Source organism: Magnolia sinica, chromosome 4 (assembly GCF_029962835.1).
Source record: "Magnolia sinica isolate HGM2019 chromosome 4, MsV1, whole genome shotgun sequence".
Lineage (NCBI taxonomy): Eukaryota > Viridiplantae > Streptophyta > Magnoliopsida > Magnoliales > Magnoliaceae > Magnolia > Magnolia sinica.
In genome coordinates this window covers 71,478,476-71,505,908 of record NC_080576.1, presented here as the reverse complement: position 1 = coordinate 71,505,908, position 27,433 = coordinate 71,478,476, and the positions used below count along the sequence as shown (strand labels likewise).

At 41.2% G+C, this 27,433-nt stretch overlaps 1 protein-coding gene across 2 annotated transcripts in view; it reads right to left on the bottom strand.

The window, feature by feature from the left end:
• LOC131243202 (deaminated glutathione amidase, chloroplastic/cytosolic) overlaps positions 1-27,433 on the bottom strand; it is a 52,952-nt gene that overhangs the window by 1,936 nt on the left and 23,583 nt on the right. For both annotated transcript variants that reach the window (XR_009169942.1, XM_058242370.1), the window contains exons 4-7: positions 23,994-24,052; positions 16,190-16,302; positions 15,976-16,068; positions 1,140-1,242 (exon numbers count right to left, since the gene is read on the bottom strand). Coding sequence is in view for 1 of the 2 variants with exons in the window: in XM_058242370.1 (XP_058098353.1) it covers positions 1,140-1,242; positions 15,976-16,068; positions 16,190-16,302; positions 23,994-24,052 (368 nt within the window). In the remaining variant the exon portion in view is untranslated. The remainder of the gene's footprint in view (positions 1-1,139; positions 1,243-15,975; positions 16,069-16,189; positions 16,303-23,993; positions 24,053-27,433) is intronic.

Sequence of the window (27,433 nt, the reverse complement as noted above, 5' to 3'; positions counted from 1 at the left end):
GAATTAATTTTGCAAGTCCTTTTGGTTGATATTTCTTGGAAGCCTTACACTGGAGATTCACCCTCTCCATTATGATTGTGTGAAGAGAAAAGCTGGAAACAACATCTCTACAGGTTTTACCTTGGTTAATAGACTGAATATGGAAATACTTACAATCAAACTATTGACATAATGTCCCATAGCACAAGTGATGAGACCCTATGATCAGGAAGTGACAGCCTCTCACAATTTTTGCATAGGTCAATCTTCATGGTAGGGGCACCTTACTCGCCTCTTAATGTTTCCTACACAATTGCCAGGGTTGCATGTGGCCTATGTAAAGGTGCTTGAGGTGAGGGTGTTTGGAGGGCTAGAAAACCTCCAGGAAAATCTGTGCAAGAAGAGGAAAAAAAGAAGAAGAAAAAAAGAAAAGGAAAAGGAAAAGAAAAAAGAAAAGAAAACGAGAGAACATTTTGGGTTGCTTGAGGAATGACTATTTAAGTACCATGCTTTTCTTACATATTTCTTAAACAATTCAAAGGCAGAACTAGATCTAAATGAATTTGCTTCCACACAGTTTTGCCCAATATGATGGTGGCTTGAGATTTCAATAAAGGCTTTAAATACAAATACCTACAAGAATTTCAAATCTATAGTGATGTTCTAATAAGCATGTTCCTAAAGCATTGTCCAAAAAAGAAAAAAAGAAAAAAATGACCATGTAATAGAGTCTAAAACAATGAGATTTTCTTTTATCCACGTAATGTTATGTGATAAACGTAAGGTTAGTATTCTCTATATTTCAGGTTGAGCTAGTAACATAAAGATAATTTTCAGTAAACATATCTAGATTAACATTCTACCTCATGGCAACTCACTTCTTTATCTATTAAAAAAAGGTCGTATATTTTTCCAAGAATATCCATGGAAGAATATCATAAAGAGCAGCTTTTCTGTATTGGATCATTCACCACCAAGACAGGGTTGTATTGCCCTGTGTTGCCCCTGTATCAGGATGTTTTAGGCCAATACGGATCGATACAGCCATATCATTCATGGACAATACTGGTATGGAATACGTCAAACTTTCATAAAGAGAAGTAATCTAAGGTGACATTTCCATCTAAATAGCACATGCATGTTTGGGACTAAATTCTCACCTGGAAGCCGAGATAGGATTTTCCCCCATGGGTCAATAATTAAAGTATCACCATAGCTTTCTCTTTTCTCATTGTGCCTTCCAGTTTGTGCAGCAGCAATTACCTAATAAAACAAGGATGACAGGCGGTGAAGCATCCATGCATTTTAAAAAAATAATTTCCAGAAGCTCAATTAAATGCAAGATGTTACTTATATCATTGAATAAAAAGCTTCCATATAGTATAAGAGGAACAAGCTTTAGAGGTTTTAGTTGACAAAAAAGTTCAAAACTCAATATTTGACAATGGGAAACAAAATAAGAACTTTCCAGAGTTCAAGTTGCTTTTTCTGCGTCATAGCTTAAAATTCGACAGCTAGGCGTGGCATAATGGTAAGCCCAGAAAACTCTTGGAATCGCGCTAGCAACAAAAACGTAGTACATGGATATTTTTATCAAAATAATGAACCCATTAGTAGCAATTCATCATCACTATAAGTTGCACTAATTTGTTGTGAATGTATGTAATTGAAAATTTTATTGACAACAGATGTTTTAGGAATCGTAATAATTTCTTTCATTCTTGATCCTTTTTATAAGAAGAAACTGGGCTCCTCACAACAAAAATACGGTTTCACAGTTTATATTCCTTGATGTTCTAACCTGCACATGCAAGTCATCTCAGTCAATTCTTAGGGCCTCTTTGTTTCACCAATTACTCTAGTAATGTAAGGGAGATGTGTCATCATTACGATTTTACCACGGCCAAACCAAACACTGGAATCATTGGTCAAATGCAGACATATTAGGAGACAGGTAAAGTAAACCAGACCAATCCTTTTTTTTTTTTTTAAAAGGTAACGAGAATTTCATTGAGAAAAAGGGCTGAAACAAAAAGGCTGTTGATCTGCTGAGAAGGCAGAACAACTAGGAGGCCCAAAAAGAAATATTACAAGATTGAAGCTTTTCAACAGAAGCGGACCATTCCGCTATGAAATAAATCACCCTTTGAAGAACACATTCTATCGGTTTGGAATTCCCATTGAAGCATCTGTCGTTCCTTTCTTCCCATATAGACCACCAAACTGCCAGGAGGGAATTTCTCCAGATTTCGGACCGCCTCTTGCCACAACAAGCACCACACCAAGCTAGAAAGAGGCTACAAACATCCAGCAGGAAAGCCCAAGAAATTTGAAAGCGAGATAGAGTGTAAATCCAAATCGGATGAAAGAAGGGGCAGTGAATGAAGAGGTGGTCTACCAATTCAGCATCAGCCATACAACACACACAAATATTTGTAATACACATACCCCTTTTCCTCAAGGTGTGCACCGTGAGGACCTTTTTGTTACCCACCAACCATCCAAAAGCTGCAATCTTTGGAGGAGCGTGAAGTTTCCAAACTATAGGGAAAACAACTTCTTGAACTGATAAGGCCTGACTGGAAATGATATAATATAAGGATTTGACTGAAAACTGACCATCTTTATCGGAGTGCCAAAAGAGACTATCAGAGGAAGTACGATCCAGGTTGCTGATTTGAATGCGATTTAAGAGCGTTATGAATTCTTCGATCTCCCAATCGTAAAGGTTTGGTCTGTATTTTGGATTCCACACCACTTCCCCCCCTATAACTGAGTAACAACCCTCCACCATGATATTCTTGTTAGAGGCAAGACTGTAAAATCTAGGAAAAGCCTCTCTAAGAGCGACGTCCCCAACCCAAATATCATCCCAAAACCTGGTACGGTTACCTCTGCCAACAGCGATGCGAGTTTCTTTTAGAACCTCATTTTTCATAGAAAGAATTCCTTTCCAAAGAGCCAAAGCTTTATAAGAAGAGGAATCCTTTGTCCACCAACCCCCTTCTGAAAGACCATATTTACTTTTGACACGTCCATTTCCCTAAAAGCGCCCTATTCATGATTTTAAGATCTTTGATACCTGCCCCACCTTGATCAATATGACTACAAACCTCCTTCCAATTGACCAAGTGAAATTTGTTCTCGTCTTCTTTTCCATACCACAAAAAGTCCCTTCTGAGCCTTTCGAGAGTACTCAAAACCGACGACGGACATACAAATAGGGACATAAAGTAGAGGGGGAGATTCCATAAAGCTGCCTTTATGAGAGTCATCCGCCCGCCCAATGAGAAATATTTGCATTTCCATCTCGAAAGATATGACTCAAATCTGTTGATGATCTTGTCCCATAAGAACTTTGGGGGCTTTCCGATGCAAAGAGGGAGGCCGACAAATGTGGATGGGAGAGAACCTACCGAGCAGCGGAAAAATTCTGCAAAGTGCTTTGTTTCTTCTTCCTTTATATTAACTCCAAACAGCTTGGATTTGGCCATGTTGACTTTCAAGCCTGATACTGCCTCGAAACATGTAATGATCATCCACAAGTTGCTCACTTTGGACTGGTCAGCTTCGCAAAATAAGAGAGTGTCATCTGCAAACTGAACATGAGAAATCTGAGCCAACATACCTTCCACACTCAAGCCATTGAACTCCCCTTCCGATTGACCCTTACTCAACATTCTAGAAAGATCTTCTCCAACTATTAGAATAAAAAGGGGAATAGGGGGTCTCCTTGGCGAAGCCCCCTTGAACTATCGAAGAAGCCTTTTGGGGACCCATTGATAAGAACCGAGAAGAAGGCTGATTTCACACATTCACCTATCCATCTTCTCCATCTATCCCCAAATCCCATCCGCTTGAGCATATACTGAAGGAAACCCCAGTCAACATGGTCATATGTCTTCTCAATATCCAACTTGCAAATAATAACTTTGGATTTGGATCTATGCGTGGAGTCGAAGCATTCGAGGGCTATAAGGGCACTGTCCACAATTTGACGCCCCGGGATAAAGGCGTTCTGATTATCTGATATTAGAGCTCCAATGACTCCTTTTAACCAGGAGGCCAACACCTTAGCAAGGATTTTATACAGACCACCTAGAAGACTGATCGGCCTGAAATCCTTTAATTGATTTGCCCATGAGATCTTGGGGATGAACGCAATGAAGGAAGCCTGATGCAGGACATGAAAATTAAATATGATATGCGAGATTTCAGGCTTAAGATCACGTTATTTCAGAAACAATTATACAAATTCCATATCCCACATGAAAGTCCAAACATTCAATTAAGGGGAATCTATGCGGGTCCAGGCCTACACATGATAGGGCTGGATCAATAAAAATTATGAACCAAACAATACTCAAAGATAAGAAATAATCATCCACACATGCATAGTAATCAGTCCCTAATCCAAGGGATTCAGAAATTCCAATTCGGGGAACCCTAGAGTAAGAAAAGGGGCATAAAATTAGATATTTGAGTAATTTAGGGTTAGGTTTAAGGATTTTGGGTGAAAGCAGAGTGAAAGAGATGAGAGAGACGAACCAGAAAAGAGCCGCACGTGTGGACAACAACAATGGTCCAAACGCACGTGCGTGTGATCCCAGCAGCACGTGTGTGGGACCCACTATTCAGAAAAAGGCCACCTTGGCCCTGGTCGGCTAGGGATGGACTCCAAAACCCCCAAATCTCAGCTCGATCCGATGTACGGTTTGTGCGTGGTGCTCCGCCGAAGTTTCAGCCCTCCTGTAGGGCCAGATTCTAAAATTCTGCTGTGGGGAGGAGAATTGCTGCAATAGATGATTGATTTGAAGTATAGATGATGGGGTGAGATGAGAAGAAGGGATGGTAGAAGATGGGTAGTAAAGATGGCGATGGATGGGGGCAAATCGGGATAAATGTGGCTTCGCACCACGGTAGTTAACCCTTCGATGAAGGGATGACTTTACACCCAATTAGGCTTCACAACTCAAAGAGTAGGAAAACACATAATTTTTATTAATCTTCAATGAATGAAAAAAAGCTACAAGGGGTGCCTATTTATAAAATAATCCTATACCCCTAAACTCGCACCATGTGCGCAACCTATCACTTGGCGATGAAGTAAACTAAAATTAAAACCTAACAAAGAAATCTAAAGCGTTCATAATGTTCTAAATAATAACAATAAGCAAAACCTAAAATATGAAATCAATCCGACTAGTGGGCCATGATCATGAGATCCCATGATGGGCTTTTCTTGACTATCGGGCCCACTCTTTTGAACCAAACTTCGTCTTCTAGCTAGGAGGCCCTCTCTGGAAGTCGTCATCGAGCCAGATCGACGGTGGGGCCCTCCTACTCCATGCGTACGTTCGTAGGTGAGGCGGCATATGTGCGCGAGATATCCCCATCAATTCTCCTCGGCTGCAAAGATTTTGCCACTAGCGAAATAAAACTCCTAAACCACTCTGGGATGTCAGGATCAAGTCTCCTGTCTGAAGCTGGGCGTGACTTCCATTTAACCAGGTACTTCTGAAACCTGCCGTCCGACGTTGAAACTATCTGATGGTCTAGGATGTCTTTTATTTTCTCTCTGGGTGTGTAAAGGTTAGGTATGGGAGGTAGAGCCTAGGAAGAAAGGTCGGGAAGAGTAGGTATGGGAGGTAGAGGCTGAGAAAATAGGTCAGGACGGGTAGGTATGGGACGTAGAGGCTGCGAAAACGGGTTGGGAGGGATAGGTATGGGAGGTAGAGGCTAGGAAAATGGGTCGGGATAGGTAAGTATGAGAGGTAGAGGTTGAGAAAATGGGTCGGAACGGGTAGGAATGGGACGTAGAGGCTGGAAAAATGGGTCTGGAGGGGGCCATGGATCAAAGAAAAAGTCTGGGGAATCAGGATGGTTAGGCGAAAGGCTAGACAATGCATCAATGGCCTCTTGAAATGCAATTAGATCCTCCACATTGAATGTGGAACTAATTCCCATGGAGGGTGGAAGATTTGCCACATACGCATTGAGACCGTTTCGTTTTATAATTTTGAATAGTCCAACGCTATACACGTGTAATTTTTGAACGGCTCCCTGAGGGTACCGCTCTGGCCTGATGCGGATCATGACAGAGTCCCTTACATTGAATTCATTGAAACATTTATGTTGGTCTGCAGAAAGTGAGCAATGTTCATTACTAGTCATGATCTTCTGCCTGATTTCTTGATGCCATGAATGAATATGATGCACAAAAGACTCTACAGGCTCTGACGGCCTATGGGACAGTGACATAGGGACAAGATCAATAGGTTTCCCTTATTTATAACCAGTAACGACTTCATAAGGACTAAGACCTGTGGACTTATCGACAGAACTATTAAACGTAAACTCAGCTATAGATATTACGGTGTCCCATGTTCTGGTGTGCTCTATATCCCTCCTAGGGGGAGACTCATCCGGTAGATCATCAGGAACGACATCACGAAACTCATCCACTACCGGAATGGCCTCAGTGGATAACTCTACACTAGCCTCTGGTGCACTCTCTCTAGCCACGAGGCCGCACATGTCGTACCCTTCAAAATAATGGTCTTGATGTCCCTCATGGGGTGGGGGTATGGGTGCACGCCTATGACTGATTCCTTGGCCACCTCCATTCATTGGTCTATCCTCCTGGCCACCTGCCTGAGATTGACCATCTTCCCTAATGGTGGGGTTTATCTTGAGGGAGGCCTCTATTTGGTCAAGGCGTTAATCTATGCTTCGTTCCAAGCACTTACCCCAAGACTCAATTTGCTGGGACAACTTGTTTGGTGACTCTAACAGTTGTTCCATGTTTAGTGTAGGGTGCTAGCCAAAACCATGATCCATACGTGTGGGCGTACAACTTGCTAACTCCACCTAAGGACTTTCTACGACGACTATATGGGACTAAATGATCCTATGAGACTATATGAGGGGACTATGCAATGTTACTCCAGCAATATAGTTAATAAAATAAGGGACTATGGACTCCTAAAAGCTACATGTGATGGACTAGATGCATGACGGACTCAAATAAACTAACACTAAACAAATAATGTATTCCCCTATAAGAACCCTAAGCTTTGATACCAAATTTGATGCAGGACATGAAAATTAAATATGATATGCGAGATTTCAGACTTAAGATCACGTTAGTTCAGAAACAATTACACAAATTTCATATCCCACATGAAAGTCCAAACATTCAATTAAGGGGAATCTATGCGGGTCCAGGCCTACACATGATAGGGCTGGATCAATAAAAATTATGAACCAAACGATACTCAAAGATAAGAAATAAGCATCCACATATGCATAGTAATCAATCCCTAATCCAAGGGATTTAGAAATTCCAATTCAGGGAACCCAAGGGTAAAAAAAAGAGCATAAAATTGGAGATTTGAGTAATTTAGGGTTAGGTTTAAGGATTTTGGGTGAAAGCAGAGTGAAAGAGATGAGAGAGACGAACCAGAGAATTACTGCCCGCGTGGACAACAACAATGGCCCAGACGCACGTGCGTGTGATCCCGGCCGCACGTGTGTGGGACCCACTATTCAGAAAAAGGCCACCTTGGCCCTGGTCGGCTAGGGATGGACTCCAAAACCCCCAAATCTCAGCTCGATCCGATATACGGTTTGTGCGTGGTGCTCCGCCGAAGTTTCAGCCCTCCTATAGGGCCAGATTCTAAAATTTTGCTGTGGGGAGGAGAATTGCTACAATAGATGATTGATTTGAAGTGTAGATGATGGGGTGAGATGCGAAGAAGGGATGGTAGAAGATGGGTAGTAGAGATGGCGATGGATGAGGGCGAATCAGGATAAATGTGGCTTCGCACCACGGTAGTTAACCCTTCGATGAAGGGAGGGCTTCACACCCAATTAGGCTTCACAACTCAAAGAGTAGGAAAATATAATTTTTATTAATCTTCAATGAATGAAAAAAAGCTACAATGGGTGCCTATTTATAAGAAAATCCTATACCCCTAAACTTGCGCCATGTGCGCAACCTATTACTTGGCGATGAAGTAAACTAAAATAAAAACCAAACAAAGAAATCTAAAGGGTTCATAATGTTCTAAATAATAATAATAAGCAAAACCTAAAATATGAAATCAATCCGACTAGTGGGCCACGATCATGAGATCCCATGATGGGCTTTTCTTGACCATCGGGCCCACTCTTTTGAACCAAACTTCGTCTTCTAGCTAGGAGGCCCTCTCTGGACATCGTCATCAAGCCAGATCGACGGTGGGGCCCTCCTACTCCGTGCGTACGTGCGTAGGTGGGGCTGCGTGCGTGCGCGTGTGCGCAAGATATCCCCATCAAAGCCCCAATGTCTTTAGAGATATGGCCCCTATCGTGGAATTCATTAAGACAATCCATCACATCCCTTTTTAACATTTCCTAAAATGATTGAAAGAAGAGAATCGAAAAACCATCTGGGCCAGGGCCTTATCCCCTCCCATATCCATTAGAGGCCTTTTCACCTCGTCCATCGAGAAGGGAGATTCTAACACACCCGCGTCTTCTTCTGAAAGAGAGGTTATAGGAAGAAGATCCAGCTTTGGCCTGTCCCAATTCTCACCCCGAAACTGGTTACTGAAATGGTGAACTATCTCCGCTAAAATTGAGTCTTGCTCTTCTAACCTAGCTCCATCTACCAAAATGCTGCTGATATTATTGACTCTCGTTCTGGCAGTTGCTATAGAATGGAAGAATTTTGTATTTTTATACCAAACCAGTCCTGATGACACTTTGCTTTTTTGCAAGGCTAATGAATCCATGGTGGATTTTCTGGGGTATGGTTGTTTGCTGGTTTGAAGTTCCCTAAAGGTTCACCTGATTTTTACACGTTGGATCTGGAACGATACAATCTTGCCGACCTTCAATCTGGCAAGAATCAGGCTTCTAACACTCGAGATTGACACACTACTTGTCACAGAAGTCACTTTTACCTTTGCACTCGAGTGTCGATAAATTCTCCGTTGTGGAAATCTCAACGAAACTCGACACCTTTGTGAGGTGGAAACTCGAATATCTGCTCTCTAATCACCCTTAAATGTGATTTTGAGGAGGTAAAACGGGTCGAGTTAGAAGTCTGACAGCACCTCCCCTTAAACGTGAAGGATATAAAGCAGTTAAGAGATTGGTGTGCTTGTTAATAAATAGAAGAGTTAAAGGGATTTTATTTATTTATTTTTTTTTGAGAATTGACGATATTATATTGAAAAGCGGGAAATGAAAATACAGATTAAAAAAAAACACACACACACGCGCGCGCACACACGAGCAAAAGACAAAGAAGCAACAAAATAGCAAAGCTAATAAACAGGGAGGCTACGCTAAGATAGCGATGGCCTTAAGTAGCAAGAAAACTGAAATCCATTCCCCTTAGGGACTCCTTGTACGATGCCCATTCGATCACCAATCTTAGAGCTCTGATAGAACTGAGTCAGCAGAGTAGGACGAGTTGCGGAAGCATCTATCGTTTCTTTCTAGCCAAACTAACCACCAGATGGCGAGGTGATGCAGGACATGGGAAATTAAATATGATATGCAAGATTTCAAGCTTAGATCCTACCAATTCAGAAACAATCACACAAATTCCACGTCCCACATGGAAATCCAAACATACAATTAAAAAGGGGAATCTATGCGGGTCAGGGCTAGGATTGGACCGATAAAAATTATAAACCAAACGATGTCGAAGGAAAATAAAATCAATACTCATCTGAAGAAAGATCTTTGATGTAGTTGGTAATTTCAATTCAAGGAACCCTAAGGTGATAAAAAGGGACAAATCAATTAGAGATCATATAATCTAGGGTTAGGATTCATGAAAAATGGCTATGAGAGGATAAAAGAGGATAAAAACCTGAGCCAAAAGATGATCCCGTGTGGACAGCACATAAACGGACGTGCGTGTGATCCCGCCGCACATGTGTGGGGCCCACTATTGAAAAAAGGCCACCTTGGCCCGTCGGCCAGGATGGACTCCAAAACCCCAAAATCTCGCTCAATCCGATGTACGGTTTTTGTGTGGTGCTCCACCGAATTGCGGGCCGAAATCTGGAAAACTGTTGTAATGAAGAAATTGATACAACAAAAGGATAAATTAAAGTACGGATGGTGGGGGAAGATGGAAAAAGATGATGGAAGAAGGGGGTGAATTGGGATCGATGTGGCTTGAACTTGCTGTTAGCCCTTCTAAAAGGGAGGGCTTCGCACCCACTTTGAATTCTTCCACAACTCACGAAGAGAGGAGAAAAATAAAGCGGGAATTTTTATTAAGCTCGATGAATGAAAAGAACTACAAGGGGTGCCTATTTATAAGAACCTTATACCCCAAACCGTATGCGACACCTATTACTTGACGATAAATTAAACTAAAATAAAAACCAAACAAGGAAATCTAAAGCGTTCACGATGTTCTAAATAATAACAATAAGCAAAACCTAAAATATAAAACCAATCCGACGAGTGGGCCACGATCATGAGATCCCATGGTGGGCTTTTCTTGACTATCAGGCCACTTTTCTGAACCAAAACTTGACTTCTAGCTAGGAGGCCCTCCCTGGACGTCGTCACAGAGTAGGACGAGTTGCGGAAGCATCTATCGTTTCTTTCTAGCCAAACTGACCACCAGATGGCGAGGATAACCGATCTCCAGATGAGCGTCTTCGACTTTCCAATCCTGATCCCGTGCCATGCTTTGAGCAACAAATCAATAGAACTAGAATGCACCATTAAATGTTGAATTTTCTAGCAAACACTGCCCAGATATACAGATATAAGAGATAAAGGGCAGTGAATTAATAGATCGTCAATCGACTCTGTGTCCTTCATGCAACACAAACAGACATTGGAAATGATCATTCCTCTCTTCCGCAGATTATCGATAGTAAGGATTTTCTTGTTGGCGACCAACCAGGTGAAAGCCACAATTCTTGGGGGGGGTGGGGGAGGGGGGGAATAGGGCTGACGGAGATTCTGGAGATGCTACCTGATCAGGGAGGAGAAGACTGTAAAGGGATCTGACCGAGAACAAAGCGGATTTCTCCTTCCTCCAAATGATTCTGTTGGCTTCTAGAGGATTGGGATTAGTGTTGTAGATACTTTCTAAGAGTTTAGCAAACTCAGAAATTTCCCAATCTTCTAAATTCTTTCTGCAACAAATGTTCCACTCCACCTTTCCCTCTTTTAGGGAAAAACAGTCATCTACCGTGACGTCAGAATTTGGGGCTAACCTGTAAATGGAGGGGAAGACGTCTTTCAGGGGCTTATCACCTATCCAAAGGTCCTTCCAGAAATTGATCTTGTTGCCCGTGCTTGGTTGGAATCTGATTCCTTTAAGAACCTCGCTTTGAAGGCACATGATGTTTTTCCAGATATGGGAAGCCCTGTATAACGTCGAAGAATTGGTCCACGAGCCCCCACGCAAGCTGCTATACTTGCTTTTGATGATGGAATTCCAGAAACTGCTGCTATCCGATCCTAATCTCCAAACCCATTTCCTGAGCAAGGCCCTGTTCATCTGCCTGAGATCTTTGATACCAGCCCCTCTGTACTGTTTGCAGACTTGCTTCCAGCTCATCAAATGGAATCGCTTCCTATCCTCTTTTCCATGTCATAAGAAATCACGTCTCAGTTTGTTGATAGCAGCTAGGACCGAGCTAGGACATCTAAATAGAGACATATAATAGATAGGCAAATTGGACAGCGCAAACTTTATGAGGGCTATGCGGCCACCGATCGAAAGAAAACGGCATTGCCACTTGGCTAAACATTTCTGAAATCTGAGAATAACTCTATTCCAGTCAGATTTCGATGGCGCACCTAAACCCAGCAGCAATCCAACATAGGAGGTCGAGAAGGAAGCTGCGCAACATCCGAATCGGGCAACGAACTTTTTAGTATCTTCCTCATCCAGATTTACCCCAAAAATCTTTGATTTACCCAGATTCACTCCTAGACCTGAGACCGCCTCAAAACAACGAACAACTATACGCAGGTTGTCCATCATAGATGGAGAAGCTTCAGAGAAGATGAGGATGTTATCTGCAAATTGGACATGAGATATCGGATTGGGCATCCCTTCAATACTAATTCCTCGAAGAATACCTTCTTCCTGTCCCTTGTGAAGCATCCTGGAGAGGGCCTCGCCCACAATGAGAAAGAGAAAGGGGGAAAGAGGGTCGCCCTGTCTGAGACCCCTGAGGCTCTTAAAGTATCCCTTAGGGGAGCCATTTAGGAGAACAAAAAAGAAAGGAGAACCAATGCATTCTTTTATCCAGCTGCTCCACCTTTCGCCGAATCCCATCCTCTTCATCATGTATAGAAGAAACTCCCAGTCGACATGATCATAAGCTTTCTCAACATCTAAACTACAAAAAACACTCTTCATTCCAAAACGGAAGGAGGAATGAAGGCATTCATTGGCTATTAAGGCGCAATCGACTATCTGTCTGCCCGGAATAAAAGCGCATTGGTTTGAAGAAATAACCGACCCGATTACCTTCTTCATACGAGATGCTAGGACTTCCGCTAGGATTTTATAGCGGCTTCCGATCGGGCTGATGGGACGATAGTCGCTTAAGGAGGCTGCGCCCTCAAACTTGGGAATGAGGGCTATGAAGGAGGATCCGAGATCTTTGGATATCCTGCTTCTCAAGTGGAACTCAGATAGGAAATTCATAACATCCATCTTTATCAACTCCCAGAAGTGGTGGAAGAAACGAATTGGGAAGCCATCAGGGCCTAGAGCTTTATCTCCCTGTAGCGAGTCAATGGCCGATTTGACCTCTTCTTCCAAGAAAGGAGCTTCCAGCGATTGAGCCTCAGCAGGAGAGAGAGTTTACCTCGAGATTATCTAACCGGGGTCTGATCCAAGAGTCTCCTTTAAGCAAGTTGCTAAAGTGGGAGATAGCCTCTGATTCAATCAATGATTGATCATCTAAGCGGGCACCATTGATGATCATGCTGTTGATCTTATTAGCGTTGGAATGCAAACTGGTGAGTCTATGGAAATACTTCATGTTCTTATCGCCTTCTTTAATCCATTTGGCATGAGACTTCTGCCTCTAGGAGATTTCGTACTCTCGGGCTATGGCAGAAAGACTTTGGATTAGTTGAATTCTTCTAGCGAGGCAAGTTGATGTCATCGGAGAACCTTCAGCTTGCGAGTCAATCGATTGGATTTCAGTTAAGAGCGATTCCATCTCTCCTTCTCTGGCGCTCCATTCGATCTGCTTCCACTGCTTCAGCTTCTGCTTGAGAGATCTGAGTTTTGAACTGAGAGAATGACCTGCAAAACCATTAGCCTGGAAACCTTTCCACCAATCGGAGACCATGCTGTGAAACCCCGTGACTTCCAGCCACGAAATATCGAACTTAAACGGCTTGGGGCCCCAGTTTAGCACCTCCATAGACAGAAGAATCGACCAATGGTCAGAAGTGGAACGGGGGAGAACAGCTTGAGAGGAAGGAGAGAACCGGTCCATCCATTCAGGGGAAAGGAGGAAACGGTCCAGCCTTAAGAGAGTGGGGTTGAGGCGCCCGTTGGTCCATGTGAACCTAGACCTGAGAAGAGGGATATCCATCAAAGAATTGTCGTCGATCCATCCTGAGAACGCCTTCATACCTGAGTTGAAGAGTTGAAGGGAATTTAGGGACATAAAGGACAAATGATAATGAAAGGGAAGAAATTGGATGAACAACACCCATTCCACATACTTTGAATTGGGTACCATGTGCTAAAGTGATAGATAAACCCGTTAATACTGTATTAATAGGGGAAAACACTATAAACTCACTTGTCATATGGTTAGATGCTCCATAGTACCCCATGAAGCATGAAACTTGGATCCTAAACAAGCCATACCTGAGGTCACAAATGTGGCTGTAAGAGTGGAAGCAACTGCAGAAGCAGCAGGAATAGATTGATTCTGTAGTTTTTCAACTTACTTTTATTGAGAAAGTGTAACCATCTCTCTAAACAAACATAGCCATTGATTTCTAAATACAGAACTAGCCAAATGAGACCCATTGCTTTCTTTAACGTGAGATGTATGATTAGCCTATGTTGGCTTTCCCTGGAGATCCCAACATTTTTCAACAGAATAATGCATAGGCTCTACCACATCCTCCTCCCACTTCACCATAGTCACCTTGAGTACCACGACCACTACCTGGACCTCGACCAGTAAAAGATACTAAAGCAAAGTTGTCATTAGCTCTACTTGTAAAGCCAAGAGATGGGCATTAGAGGTGAGTATACACCCTCATTTAGAGATGGCATATCTTTGCCACCCAAGATCTATACACAAACCAGCTCATATTCATGCTTCAGACCAAATAAAAACTTGGCCACACGAAACTCCTCCAGTTGATGACATTACTTTTATAAATCAATAGTAAGAGGTTGATACACATTCATCTCCTCTCACAATCGTTTAAGTTTTGAATAGTATTCAATCACCCAATGATTTATCTCCTTATTGAAGCTCAAATATTTCTTCAAATAACAGATACATACGAGAAATAATTGTTGGATGAATGCATCTCTCATAATTCATCCCACACCCCCTTTGCAGTATAAAAAAAACATTATATTTGCACTAATGGATGGTTCCATACTATTCTACAACCATGTCATAATCAAAGCATTTCTCTTGGACTCACTGATCATATGTACTAGCGCACTCGTCAGCCTTCTCACTAGTCAAATATTTTAATTTACCCCTGACAGTTAAAAAAACCTTGGACATATTTGGACGACTAAAGATAATTTGTTCCATTTAATTTAACGAATGTTATTTAGACCCCAAAAGAATCAGGTGGATTTATGAATCTGGTTCTCGAATCACTCTTCATATCCATTGAAAGAAGGGATTATAATAAATACCGCAAACTTATACAATCACAGGCTGGCCTTTCGCGGTAGATGAATACACAACCTGTACGGTTCACACTATATGCACACCACACTTGATGAGACTAAACAACCCATTCATCCACACATTCCAACCAACGACGAGGGTCGATGATCACAGACACAACATCCGACAATGGCAATCAGCCTAGACGTCCACATGTCCTACACTACACACAAGAGGTGATGATCACGAACATTGCATCCCCTTCTCATGCACAAAGCATGACAAAGCCCAGCACAACAAAAAGAAAACAAACCCTAGGTTGCTTAGAAGATTTTCAGAACAAGCAGTATGAGTGGGACCAAAAATAAAAGGAAAAAAGAACTATAGGATAGAAGGGAAAATATTGATTAGATTAACAAAAAGAAATATTGATTAAAAAGAAAAGAAGAGGAGAAGAAAAGAGAGGAGAAAGTTGGGAGAAGAGAGGAAAAAGAGTCGGGGCTGGACGTCCCCACTCTTCCCATTTATATTAATAATAAAAATAAAAATAAGTTCAAAAATACCCTCACTATTAATGCCCATATTCCAAACAAGTCGTAATCCACTATAACACTAAATATAAAAGAGGGAAGCAAGGTGGGCTGTACACTGGAATAGTCCACATCCACATCCATTAGGTGGATTGTACAGTTATACAGCCCCACATCCTCATGCATTAACAATGCATATGCATGTATGGAAAGGTACCCCCTAAACTAAGATACTGCAATGCAGAGTCTTTCACCACTAACACCAAAACATTTGCTGACATAACCAAGACTGCTGATGTGGCCTCTTGGAACCATTTATTTCAAATGTTGGCAGCTGCTTCAATTCCTACACTTCAGACCACAGCACTGAACATATATAAAAGTACCGGTCTGGAGCTTACTCTATTGGCATGTAATGCTGAATTTGTAACTTGAGAGAGAGAGAGAGAGAGAGAGAGAGAGAGAGAGATTACTTAAGTAGCTACTGTAAATAGGAAATCAAGACAAAGGAATCAATAATTTCTTAACCAGAAAAAAGATGATTGCATAAAGAAAATATCAGTGCAAATACAAATCACAAGGCTAAGTCTCCATACATAGCATTGATTCTCAATTGCCCGAGCACGGAGAAGAATCTCCCAGTGTGCCTCCCCAGTGACCTTTGTAAAAGCTGCAGGCACCAGTAAAATCTGCAAATCGATTTTAGAATACAAATGTGAAGCATTAAAGATCCCAAGACAACAATAATGTTAGCACACCACAAGTTGCATTACTAAATAACACCATATGGTTAAGCAGGCCCATATATACTTGTGCATGGTGCTGAAACCGCAGCTGCTGATAAAGCTCTGGAAATCTCAAGTCGTAGCAAACTGTTACACCTAAACGTCCAAAAGGGCTGTCCACAACCACAAGATCACTCCCTAAAAATTGCAAAACAATTAAAAGTCTGGCATTGGAAACATTCTTCTACAAACATGCTGAAGAGCAATTTTATATGGGGCCAAACATAATCAAGTAATATCAGATTCTAAACAAAGTATTATCATCTACAGAAATAAAAAGAAAAGGGACAGAAAATGATCTTACCCAAGAAAAATAAATTATTGATAACCATAAAGTAAATCTTATGTTTGATTAATTTAGCCAATAGTTTGATTAATTAAGCCAATATTCATGGATGAAATCATAGACTACGGTTTGTCAGCTTCAACAAACATGAAGGATTGAAGATAAGCAATTATATGACCTCGACCCAAGTCTATCCATACATCCTCAGCTTTCCAGTTTCTACAAAATGGGGCTCATATTTCAATAATTCAGTCATTTCAGGTGATGGGCCCCACAGTGGATAGACCATTCCAAAAAGTCTCTCGGATTGGAATTTCATAGCCATCCAATCATATTAGCCCTTTCTGAGTGGAATACTAGAAATCCCACTGTGATGTGAGTGCGTGGGGTGTGAGTTATGTGAAAAAAAAAAAAAAAGTATCTGCATTTCTTTTCTTAAGCATCGAGCACTTATTTGCAGGCCAAAAATGGAAAGGTCAGGATTATGGATCAAGATTCAGACATGCAAATATCAGTGCAATTTGCACATTAAATCAGGTCTAACTGTTAACCTTGGCCCACAGATGAATAGGAGGCTTACCAATGCACAACAGGAGACCTAAATATGTCGTCAGGAATTCAACAGTCCTACATTTCCAACTAAACCACATTAATTTTCAGACCCGAAACTGCCTCGAAGCAAACCGTAATTTTTTGAAGGTTGTCCACAGAAGTAAAGTTCACATCACAAGGAAAAAGGGTATCATCTTCATATTGGAGATGTGTAACCAAAAGATTATTGTTAGCCGCTTTGAACCTAGTAATGAGACCATTATCTTCACCCTTGCTGAGCATCCAATTTAGAGCTTCCCCAGCGACCACAAAAAGATATGGAGACAGAGTCTCCCTGCCTTAGCCCCCTAGTTGCTTTGAAAACGCCTTTTGGAGACCCATTGATCAAAATAGAGAAAAAGGCAGATTGCACACAAACCCGCATCCACCCTCTCCATTTTTTACCACAACCCCACCTGTCCAACATATAGTCCAGAAAACTCTAGTCGACATGATCGTAAGCCTTCTCAATGTCTAACTTGCACACGATGCCTATCTTTCGACCCTTATACCTCGAATTGATGCACTCATGAGTGATGAGAGCACTATTTAGAATTTGTCTCCCTATAATGAAGGTGCCCCAATTCTCCCATATAACATTACCAAGCACATTTTTAAACCTCAAAGCCAAAACTTTAGGCAAAATCTTGTATAGTCCCCCTATCAGACTGATTAGTCTAAAATCTTTAAGATGCTCTGCCCCCCTCCACTTTAAGAATAAGAACAACGAAGGTCGCCCCAAGTTCAATCAATAGACGTCTCCGCTCGAAAAATTCGAAGAAAAAGTCCATGATATCTTCTTTTCTTTTTTTAAAAAAAATAAAGTCCATTTTAAAAATTTTTTTTTTTTTTAAAAAAAAAAAAAAAGAAGAAGAAGAAGAAGAAGAAGAAGAAGAAGAGCATTAGGAAGTTGTCCGGGCCCGACGCCTTGTCCCCACACATTGAATCTACAGCAGCTTTCACTTCTTTTTTCCTGAATTCCGCTTCTAGCAACAAGGTATCCTCATCTAAAAACGTTTAAAACTAAAGATTGCCCAAACATGGCATTTCCCACTTATCTCCCGAAAGCAGATTCTTATAAGATTGAACTATAACATCAAAGATTTTGTTCTTATCTGTGTCCATGTCCCTTCTACAATCAGATTGGAGATCCTATTAGCGCGGGCTCGAGCACTAGCCATATTATGAAAGAAACGAGTATTTTTGTCCCTTTCTTTAAGCCAAACAGCTCTTAATCTTTGTTGCCACTTTATTTCCTCTTTTCTTGCTGCCCACTTTTTGTACTTAGAGGATAAATTTGCTTCTTTTTTTTTTTCTTTTTTCTTTTTTTGTTTAGGACAAACCTCCCTCCTCTTCAATGACATCCAAAGTATGAATTTCTTCTAGCATGCTATCGAATTTTGCCTCCCAGTTACCAAGAAACTCCTTTTTCCAAATGTTAATTTCGTTCTTTAAGAGTTGTAATTTCCTAGCGGTCTTGAATCCTGCATATCCATCCACCGACGAATCATTTCATCAATCAGAAATTAATTGTTGAAAGCCTTCAATTTCAAGCCAAGCCGCCTCAAATCTAAAAGGTCCCGGCCCCCAATTTTCCGCAGCCACATCTAGCAAAATGGGTCGGTGATCTGACAACGATCTCAGGCGTAGCGCGCTAAGAAACCAACGGGAATTTTTCCAACCAAAGAGGCGAAACCAGAAATCTGTCCAATCTGGAGAAAACGAGATTCTCCTAACCATTGGACCAAGTGTATCTTGCACCTTCTAGCAGGAGATCCACCTATCATTCCTTACCACCCAATCTGCAAATGCAGTTATGATGCTGGTAATTTAGTCCCAGGAACATTTTTTGTGACTAAATCCGGTTACATTAAAATCTCCCCCGACAATCTCCCCCGACACACCAAGGGTCCAACCATCACTGACTAACTGCATCTAACTCATCCTAAAAACTACCCCGTTGTCTATAAGAACAGGAGACGTACACAACTATAAACACCCAAACTACTCCAGAGGAAATATCACTGAACTAAATAGAGACGGAGAAGTTACAAGTGAAAGAGTCTATCATCTTCCATCGATTCAAGTTCCACGCTATAATGATACTTCCAATGGACAACACCCCCCCCAACCGAAGTTTGGATTCTTGTAAGGCAATAATATTGCTCCCCCAGCCACTTCGTAGTAATGGAGCATTCTAGGCTAAGCACTTCCCTCCAACCCTTTGGTGATTTTTTTTTAAATTATTATTATTATTATTATTATTATTATTATTATTATTATTATTATTTTAACTTCAGCGCATGGCAATCCTATTGCATTTGAGTCCCCTTGAGTCGAACAAAGTGCAAAAATTCGTATACATCCTTGTCGGTTACTCCATACGTCATCCCCGCCATGCCGCCTACCCATATGAGAGCATCTTTTGCCCACTGGAACTGCACTTCGGAGATCTTACATGTTTCCCCGATCAGATGATGATACTCTGTGCCAAAATCGTGGTCAATCAAGTGAACCTGCATCTTTTCAGCACACAGAGGTGTAACGATCAAAGCCTCTTCATGATCATTAGTCGGATTAGCGAATGCGAGAGTTTTCCCCTTTTTCCAAATCAGAGGCTAACAAATTGGAATAATCTCCTTCATCTTCCTCTATTTCATCTTCATCTATTTCATCATCACCGCAAACTGTGGCCACCTACCAGCAATCCAGAGGGTCTTCACTCACCCGATGAACGTCAAACATATGCTCCTCTGCCTATGAGTCATGGTCAGCTTCGAATAGAAGATGTCCCTTGCTTCGATTATTGTTCTTCAACATTCTGCAGTGATCTCTCTTCCATCTCTTCCTTGTTCAAAGTGTCGCTTCTCGGGCTAGAGTCTCTTTTGAGCAGAAATGGAGGTTTTGAAGCCCGCTTATCGCCCTTAAGTGAATTTGGCAATACTCGTGCAGGGATTTCATTACTTAAGAGGTCATGTGTGGGAGTCTCATTAACTTGAGAGTCGTGTGTGGTAGTTTCATTATCTTGAAAGTCACATGTGGAAGCTTCACACACATCATTCGAAGGTGTGGCATGTGATTGAGGAGCAAGCATCATCGTTCGAATTTGGAGAAAGGTTGGGCACATGTCAACATCCACTTCGACAAGAGAGGAGATATTACCCTCCTCCATGGTCTGCTGATGATGCGTGTCTTGATCCTGGGTTGAAGCGTTGTCGAAGCTACCAGCACATAGAGGTAGCGCAGGCTTGGGAGCCTACATTTGAAAATCGGTTCGGGGTGGAGTAACATGGTTTAGATGCTCTTGTTACACTCTGAACATTACGTGTCAGCATGAGAGGAAGAATATTCTTACCAACCCTATCTCCTTCCACCATAGCGTTACATGCGTCCCCTCTGACATTCAATGCTCCAACGGAGCATGGAGATCGAGCTTCCTCTCCCTCTTCGTTTCGACCACCATTGAAGCCTTGAGCCAAAGTCTTCTCTCGAGTCTTCTAGAGCTCCCCCCACCGTAGCGGGCATCCCCATTTCTCATCTCTTTGAACCTTAAGAATCGGTTTCTTCCCCAACCAACATTGTAATCTTTGACGGATCCTCCAACGCGTTCTTCCTATTCACACAAATTCGGGCAACTCCTAGCTCGTTTCCATCTTCCATGCCCTCATCTATCATCGAAACCTCTACCAAATAGGACCCAGCTGCCATGAAGAATTCACGTGACCATAGTTCGAGCAAAATTCCCCCAAATGAGATACCACTTTGGTTCACATCCAAAATGGAGAAGTCCTCCCACATTCGGACCCTTTAATCGATCTGTCCTTGTGCAATCCTTCAGCAACCATCAGCAAATCCAGATTCCTCTCAGGCTGAACCCAGATCCACACCTCATTAGGTCCTATCCATTTGATTGAGAAATCATCCCTCAACCAGCCACAACAATCTTCCAACCACCCTTGAATTTGGGGAACAGTTGAGTTTGGGATGGTTTTGGCTACTACAGACCATCTCAACCCCTCATTAGCTTTGTCCAGCTTCCTATCAAGCTGAACCCAGATCCACACCTCATTAGGTCTTATGGGTCTAATCCAGAAATCATCCCTAAACCAGCCACAACAATCTTCCAACCAGCCTTGAATTTGGGGAACGGTCGAGTTTGGGATGGTTTCGGCTACTACAGACCATCTCAACCCCTCATTAACTTTGTCCGGCTTCCTATCAGGCTAAACCCAGATCCACACCTCGTTAGGTCCTATGGGTCTGATCCAGAAATCATCCCTAAACCAGCCACAACAATCTTTGAACCAGCCTTGAATTTGGGGAACGGTTGAGTTTGGGATGGTTTTAGCAAGTACAGACCATCTCAACCCCTCATTAGCTTTGTCCGGCACCTTTGGATTGACTTTCACTGATTTATGCTTTATCCAACTTTGTCTTGCACCTTCAGATAGCTATGTCCAGCAGCATCCTGATCCCCATATTTCCTTGTTTTTATATTCCGGACCAAATCTCGCCTTTTGTACGAGTTTCTTCCCCCCGAAACCTTCCCCATGTAATAGCCTCACCGCACATACCGAATCCTCCTCTGGACCCATCCACATGAATGCGAAGCCTCATAATTGTGCAAATAAACGATCTGAAGAATGACTTTCATCACGGCTCTTGCTCTTTCGAAGACTCTCGAAAAGTTGATCAGAGCCCACCCCTCTGGGAATCTTAAAACATATAATGTCGGATAAGAGGAGGGGGGGCTTACTCTTTCCGAATGAAACCTATCCAACTGCTGTCCATTCGCAATCCTCAGATCCCACCCCATCACCCGCAATCTCTACTTGTGATTCTGCTTCTTTTTCACTCACCATTCACTTGAAATGATGTTTCCATTCAAAACAAGTTACTCGTGACAATTAATTAGAACAGAAAAGAATAAAGGAACTAAAATGTAATTGAGTAGCAATTTCATTAAAATTTTGTTACATCTATTAGACTATTCTCAATTTCATTAAAATTTTGTTACATTTATTAGACTATTGGACTATAGCAAGTCAACATACTCAAATGAATGCATATATTCAAAAAAAAAAAAAAAAAAAAGGACATTTTATTGATGTGATTTTGAACAAAGATATAATTTAAACTAAAAATGCATTATATAAATTCAAATTTTAAAAATTATAAATTGCCGATACAGATTGATCCCTAATCCATTGTGACACATCTCCACCACCATTGGCACTATCATCATTGCCATCATCATTAGGGAGAGAAGGAAAAAAAAGGTTCATTAGGCCATTGCATAATGAGTATACGATGGCACAATCGCATAATTGTGGCTTATGAGGCAGTACACTTCTTTGTGCGACCGCATAATGCCCAACAGTACAAAAACCGTGTATGCCAATATGGCATATGCGATTGCATAATCACTTAGCTCTTATTACATGCATACAATGCTCACATGGAGGTGGAGTAGTTGGGGCATGTAATGTGCATGGTTTGTGTTCCATGGTGTAGCATGAAACTAACATGCATTTATACATTTCTCACTTGTTGTTCTGTGCCCATAAAATGAAGAGTGTGGCTTTGGGAAGCATGTTTGCTCCTACATGCATACAATTGCTGACTATTTAGTTGCTGTCACGTGTAAATTGCAACAAGGAGCTTTTTCACAAATGAATGACCTTGCATATTAATTCCCGGGCACCAAGCTTGTTGCATATAAATGTTTATATTTGGATATAGTGTAGGCGCCACTTTAATTCCATAACAACACATACATTTTTCCTCTACTGCTTGTAAATATCTATTATCAGTGGAAATGTTATCACTGAATACTCCTCTGCATGCACCTACGTTGGTCCTTGGAACCCCTCATGTGAAAATGTTGTTGCTTGTTGTACACACTTCACCTACTTCATCTCCTGAAATAGCCAATGTCCGTGAGACCTTGCTGCCCACTATATTGTAATGTATCTACTAGACACCTCATTTGCACATTTTCTCTACCAAACAACTATCAGAAACAGCGTGCTTTCAACTTCTATGGACCTCTCCTCCACTCTTTAACAACTCGAAAAATTTGCAACAGGGAAAATGAGAATGCTAGCCCTCTCCTTTTATAGTTGATTCACATTCTAGGAGTACTCATTCATAGGAGTAATCTTGTACATCCTTGGAGATTCTTCTCCATTCCCATTGGTTACTTGGGTGAGCCACATTCTCTTGGCAACACGCACTCATCCCACACACATCGGTTGCATTATAGGTGGCAATTCTATTCATTTTCATTAGCCAAGTGTTGTGACTCTCTCAAGGCTCCGTTTGCAGGTGGGTGTGGGTGTTAAGGTGTTGTGACTCTCTCAAGGCTCCGTTTGCAGGTGGGTGTAGGTGTTAAGAAAGAATTTGAGAGAGAGAGAGAGAGAGAGAGAGAGAGAGAGAGAGAGAGCACATCCCATCCCTATATTTTTTATAATAATAGAAGAAAAGGTAAAATTACATATATACCCTCATATGAGGAAAAACTAAAGGCTGATGGGAAAATAGGGAAAGATGAAACAAAGATAAAAGGCTGGAAAATAAAGGACAAAGGTCCATAACATATCAGACCTATGTGTATGTACCTGTGGGCTTGGTCATAGGCCCCCACTCACAGTAAGCACTGAATGTGAAAAGAAAAGAAAAGAAAAGAAAAGAAAAGAAAAGAAAAGAAAAGAAAAGAAAGAAGAAGTCAAATAGCAAAAACATAGAGAGAGAAAGCATAATGAAGTTCCATAGATGAAATGACCTCGCGTCTTGAACAAAACCTAAATGAACAACAACTCAATGAGTTGGCACAAGGAAATTGAAGCAAACACAATACCATGTAGCATAATTTGTTGAACTGGATTGATGGTTATAGTCACTGTTCACTACACATGTAAATCATTAAATACATATGTAAGATATTGCATACCTGATATTGTAAAGCTACTCTCTTTGTAGACCATGCCACCAGGAACATCCACATCAAACCTTCAAATGGTAGAATGAAGTTATTATTTCGAATTCAGTCTATTTGAATCCAGGTTGCTGAATATATAGCAATTAACCTGTTAGAGATAAGTGCAATATGACGGCAACATAACAATAACTTAGTCACTACTCAAATAATGTAAGGTGATGGAAGATGGTTGCCATAAAAATTTTAAAATTTAAAAAAAAAAAAAAAAACTCTATTAAAAACTCCACTTTTCCATTTTCTGATGGTATAAGAGAAAAACAAAAGGACATGAAGGTTTAAAATATTTTGTTCCCACCCTCTATCATGAACCTTTTTTGAGTTCACAAGAAAAACAACAAAGCTTCTCTGATATGTCATTACAAGAAAAACGAGAAAATCATGTCTCATTGTTTCCATGAAGCTTTACAAAGGAGAGGTGGAGCAGCGCTGCTTGTCAACATCCCTAAGTCAATGTTAGATCTTACTTCTTTCATTACTTCGATTTTCTTTTCCATAAACTAAAGATAGCAACATTGCCACCTGGCAGTTCCACAATTGTAGATTTTCATAATCATCAACATCATAGCCTTGTTGCAGCTATTTAAGTCAGTTTTATGATCCTTCTTTTCTTTTCTTTTTTTCAAATATCACTGATAATTTCAATATTAACAGTGATATTTCATGATAATACTAATTCAACAATATTTTGGGCAGCCTCCAGTATATAAGTTCTGATGGGGACATCCCGCACACATGCGCACGCACGCCGCCCCCTATGCACGTACACTAGAAAGAGGACCCCACCGTCGATCTGAATCGATGACGACGTCCAGGGAGAGCCTCCCAATTAGGAGACAAAGTTTTGATTTAAAAGAGTGGGCCCAACAATCAAGAAAAGCCCACCATGGGATCTCATGATCGTAACCCACCAGTCGGATTGATTTCATATTTTAGGTTTTGCTTATTGTTCTTATTTAAAACATCATGAACGCTTTAAATTTCTTTGTTTGATTTTTATTTTAGTTTACTTCATTGTCAAGTAATAGATTACACACAAGGCGCAAGTTTTGGGGTATAGGGTTTTCTTATAAATAGGCACCCCTTGTAACTTCTTTTCATTCATTGGAGATTAATAAAAATTCTGCGTTTTCCTACTCTTTGAGTTGTGAAGCCTAATTGGGTGTTAAGCCCTCCCTTCATTGAAGGGTTAACTACCGTAGTGTGAAGCCACATCTATCCCAATTCGCCCCCATCCATCGTCATCTCTACTACCCATCTTCTACCATCCCTTCTTCTCATCTCACCCCATCATCTATACTTCGAATCAATTATCTATTGCAGCAATTCTCCTCCCCACAGCAAAATTTCAGAATCTGGCCTTACAGGAGGGCTGAAACTTCGGCGGAGCACCATGCACAAACTGTATATCGGATCAAGATGAGATTTGGGGGTTTGTCCATCCCTGTCCGACCAGGGCCAAGGTGGCCTTTTTCTGAATAGTGGGCCCTACACACGTGCAGCCGGGATCACACGCACGTGCGTCTGGGCCATTGTTGTTGTCTATGTGTGCGCGGTACTTCTCTGGTTCATCTCTCTCCTCTTTTTCACTCCACTTTCACCCAAAATCTCCAAACCTAACCCTAAATTACTCAAATCTCCAATTTTATGCCCCCTTTCTTACCCTAGGATTTTCCGAATTGGAATTTCTGAATCTCTTAGATTTGGGAGTTATTACTATGCATGTGTAGATGATTATTTCTTATCTTTGAGTATCGTTTGGTTCATAATGTTTATTGATCCAACCCTATCATGTGTAGGCCTGGACCCGCATAGATTCCCCTTAATTGAATGTTTGGACTTTCATGTGGGATGTGGAATTAATATGGATTGTTTTGAATTAGTATGATCTAAAGCCTGAGATCTCGCACATCATATTTGAATTTCATGTCCTGCATCAAGTTCCTTATTATCAGCATACCAACGATAATTCGCTGATCCAGGGATACTCACATAAATCGTAGGAAAATCAAGTGAAAATCGGGAAAAAAGATCGAAAAAAAAAAACTGCATTTCTCGAAGGATATAGGGGGTTTGAATTTGCTCCTTAGGTGATTTCAATCACTCTTGATTTTTGTTGAATCAAAGTTTGGATATGGGGGACAAATCTTGACTTGAATAGGAGATGGGTCAGAACTCAAAGGTGACCAAAAGTTCATAAGAACTTTTTTCAAATGTTAGCATGGGTTTCAATGAAAATTCATGTCTATGCATGATTCTCATGCATTAACATGGATTTGTGGTGAACAGATATTGAGTATAGCTTCTCCAAGGCAGGCGCTCTGTGCAGTCATCTTCTGACCATAGGGAGCATGCCTAAGGCCAACGTGGTTAGGGCATAGCGGTTAAAGAAGGGGGAGACAGTTGGGCAGTAGTCCAAAATCAGAAGAAGAAAGAACCAGGCGCTAGTTTATTTGTTGGTAATTTCCCATTTGATTGTTCTAAGGATGAGATTAGATCTAGATTCAAAAAGTTTGGGGATATTTCTGATGTATAAATCCCAACCTTTGCTAAATCAGTAAGGAACAGGGGTTGTTTTTGTTAGATTTCGGAATAAGAGGGATGCAGATCTAGTAGCTGCGAAACTTAACAATAGAAAGATGCGAGGAAGCAAAATGATCAAATCAACAAAGCTCATTAGGGAGAGGAGGAAGGACACCCTGCTCCCTCCCATCCAGCTTTGGTTGCACCACAAGAGATTCCTTAGATGGCTGCATTTCCATAGTTGGCTTCAGGGGTGCATTGTATGGGAGACTTCAAGTAGGTTGATATTAGAAAGGGTGCTTCTAATTTTTATTCAGTGATGGCTCAGGGCTAATCGGCTCCCCCTCAAAGGGTTTACTTGTTAAGGTTAGGATCATCTAAAGGTTAGGTTGTTTTGGATTGAAGGTTAGGGTCACCAAGGCACCCCAATTTACCTGTTCTTCACTTCCTTGATGCTTCATGTCCTCTTGTGTCCTCGGTCTTCAACTTCCAACAGCTCAACCGACTCATTGACACACGGATTCACATGATTGACAAATAGGTGCATAAACCAGTGTGCTAACATACGTGTTTGATTTTATGTTTGGACACAGATTGCAACTACTTTGTAAGAAATTGGAAATTTTTTATTTTTTTCAACTTTCTGCAACTCGGCCCCCATCTCCAAATCTCAAAATTCAAGCTTTCAATCCATGATTTTTTCATGCAAAACATGAAAAACCATGAATTTGTAACAATTTGACGCTGATTTAACATGATTTATAGAAGAAAAAAAAGTATCGAAAATGCTCACTAGATCGAATATGTGGGATATATCCTACTACTTGTATGTTTCGTATTGCACAAGTGGGATACAAGATATATCGTGGGAT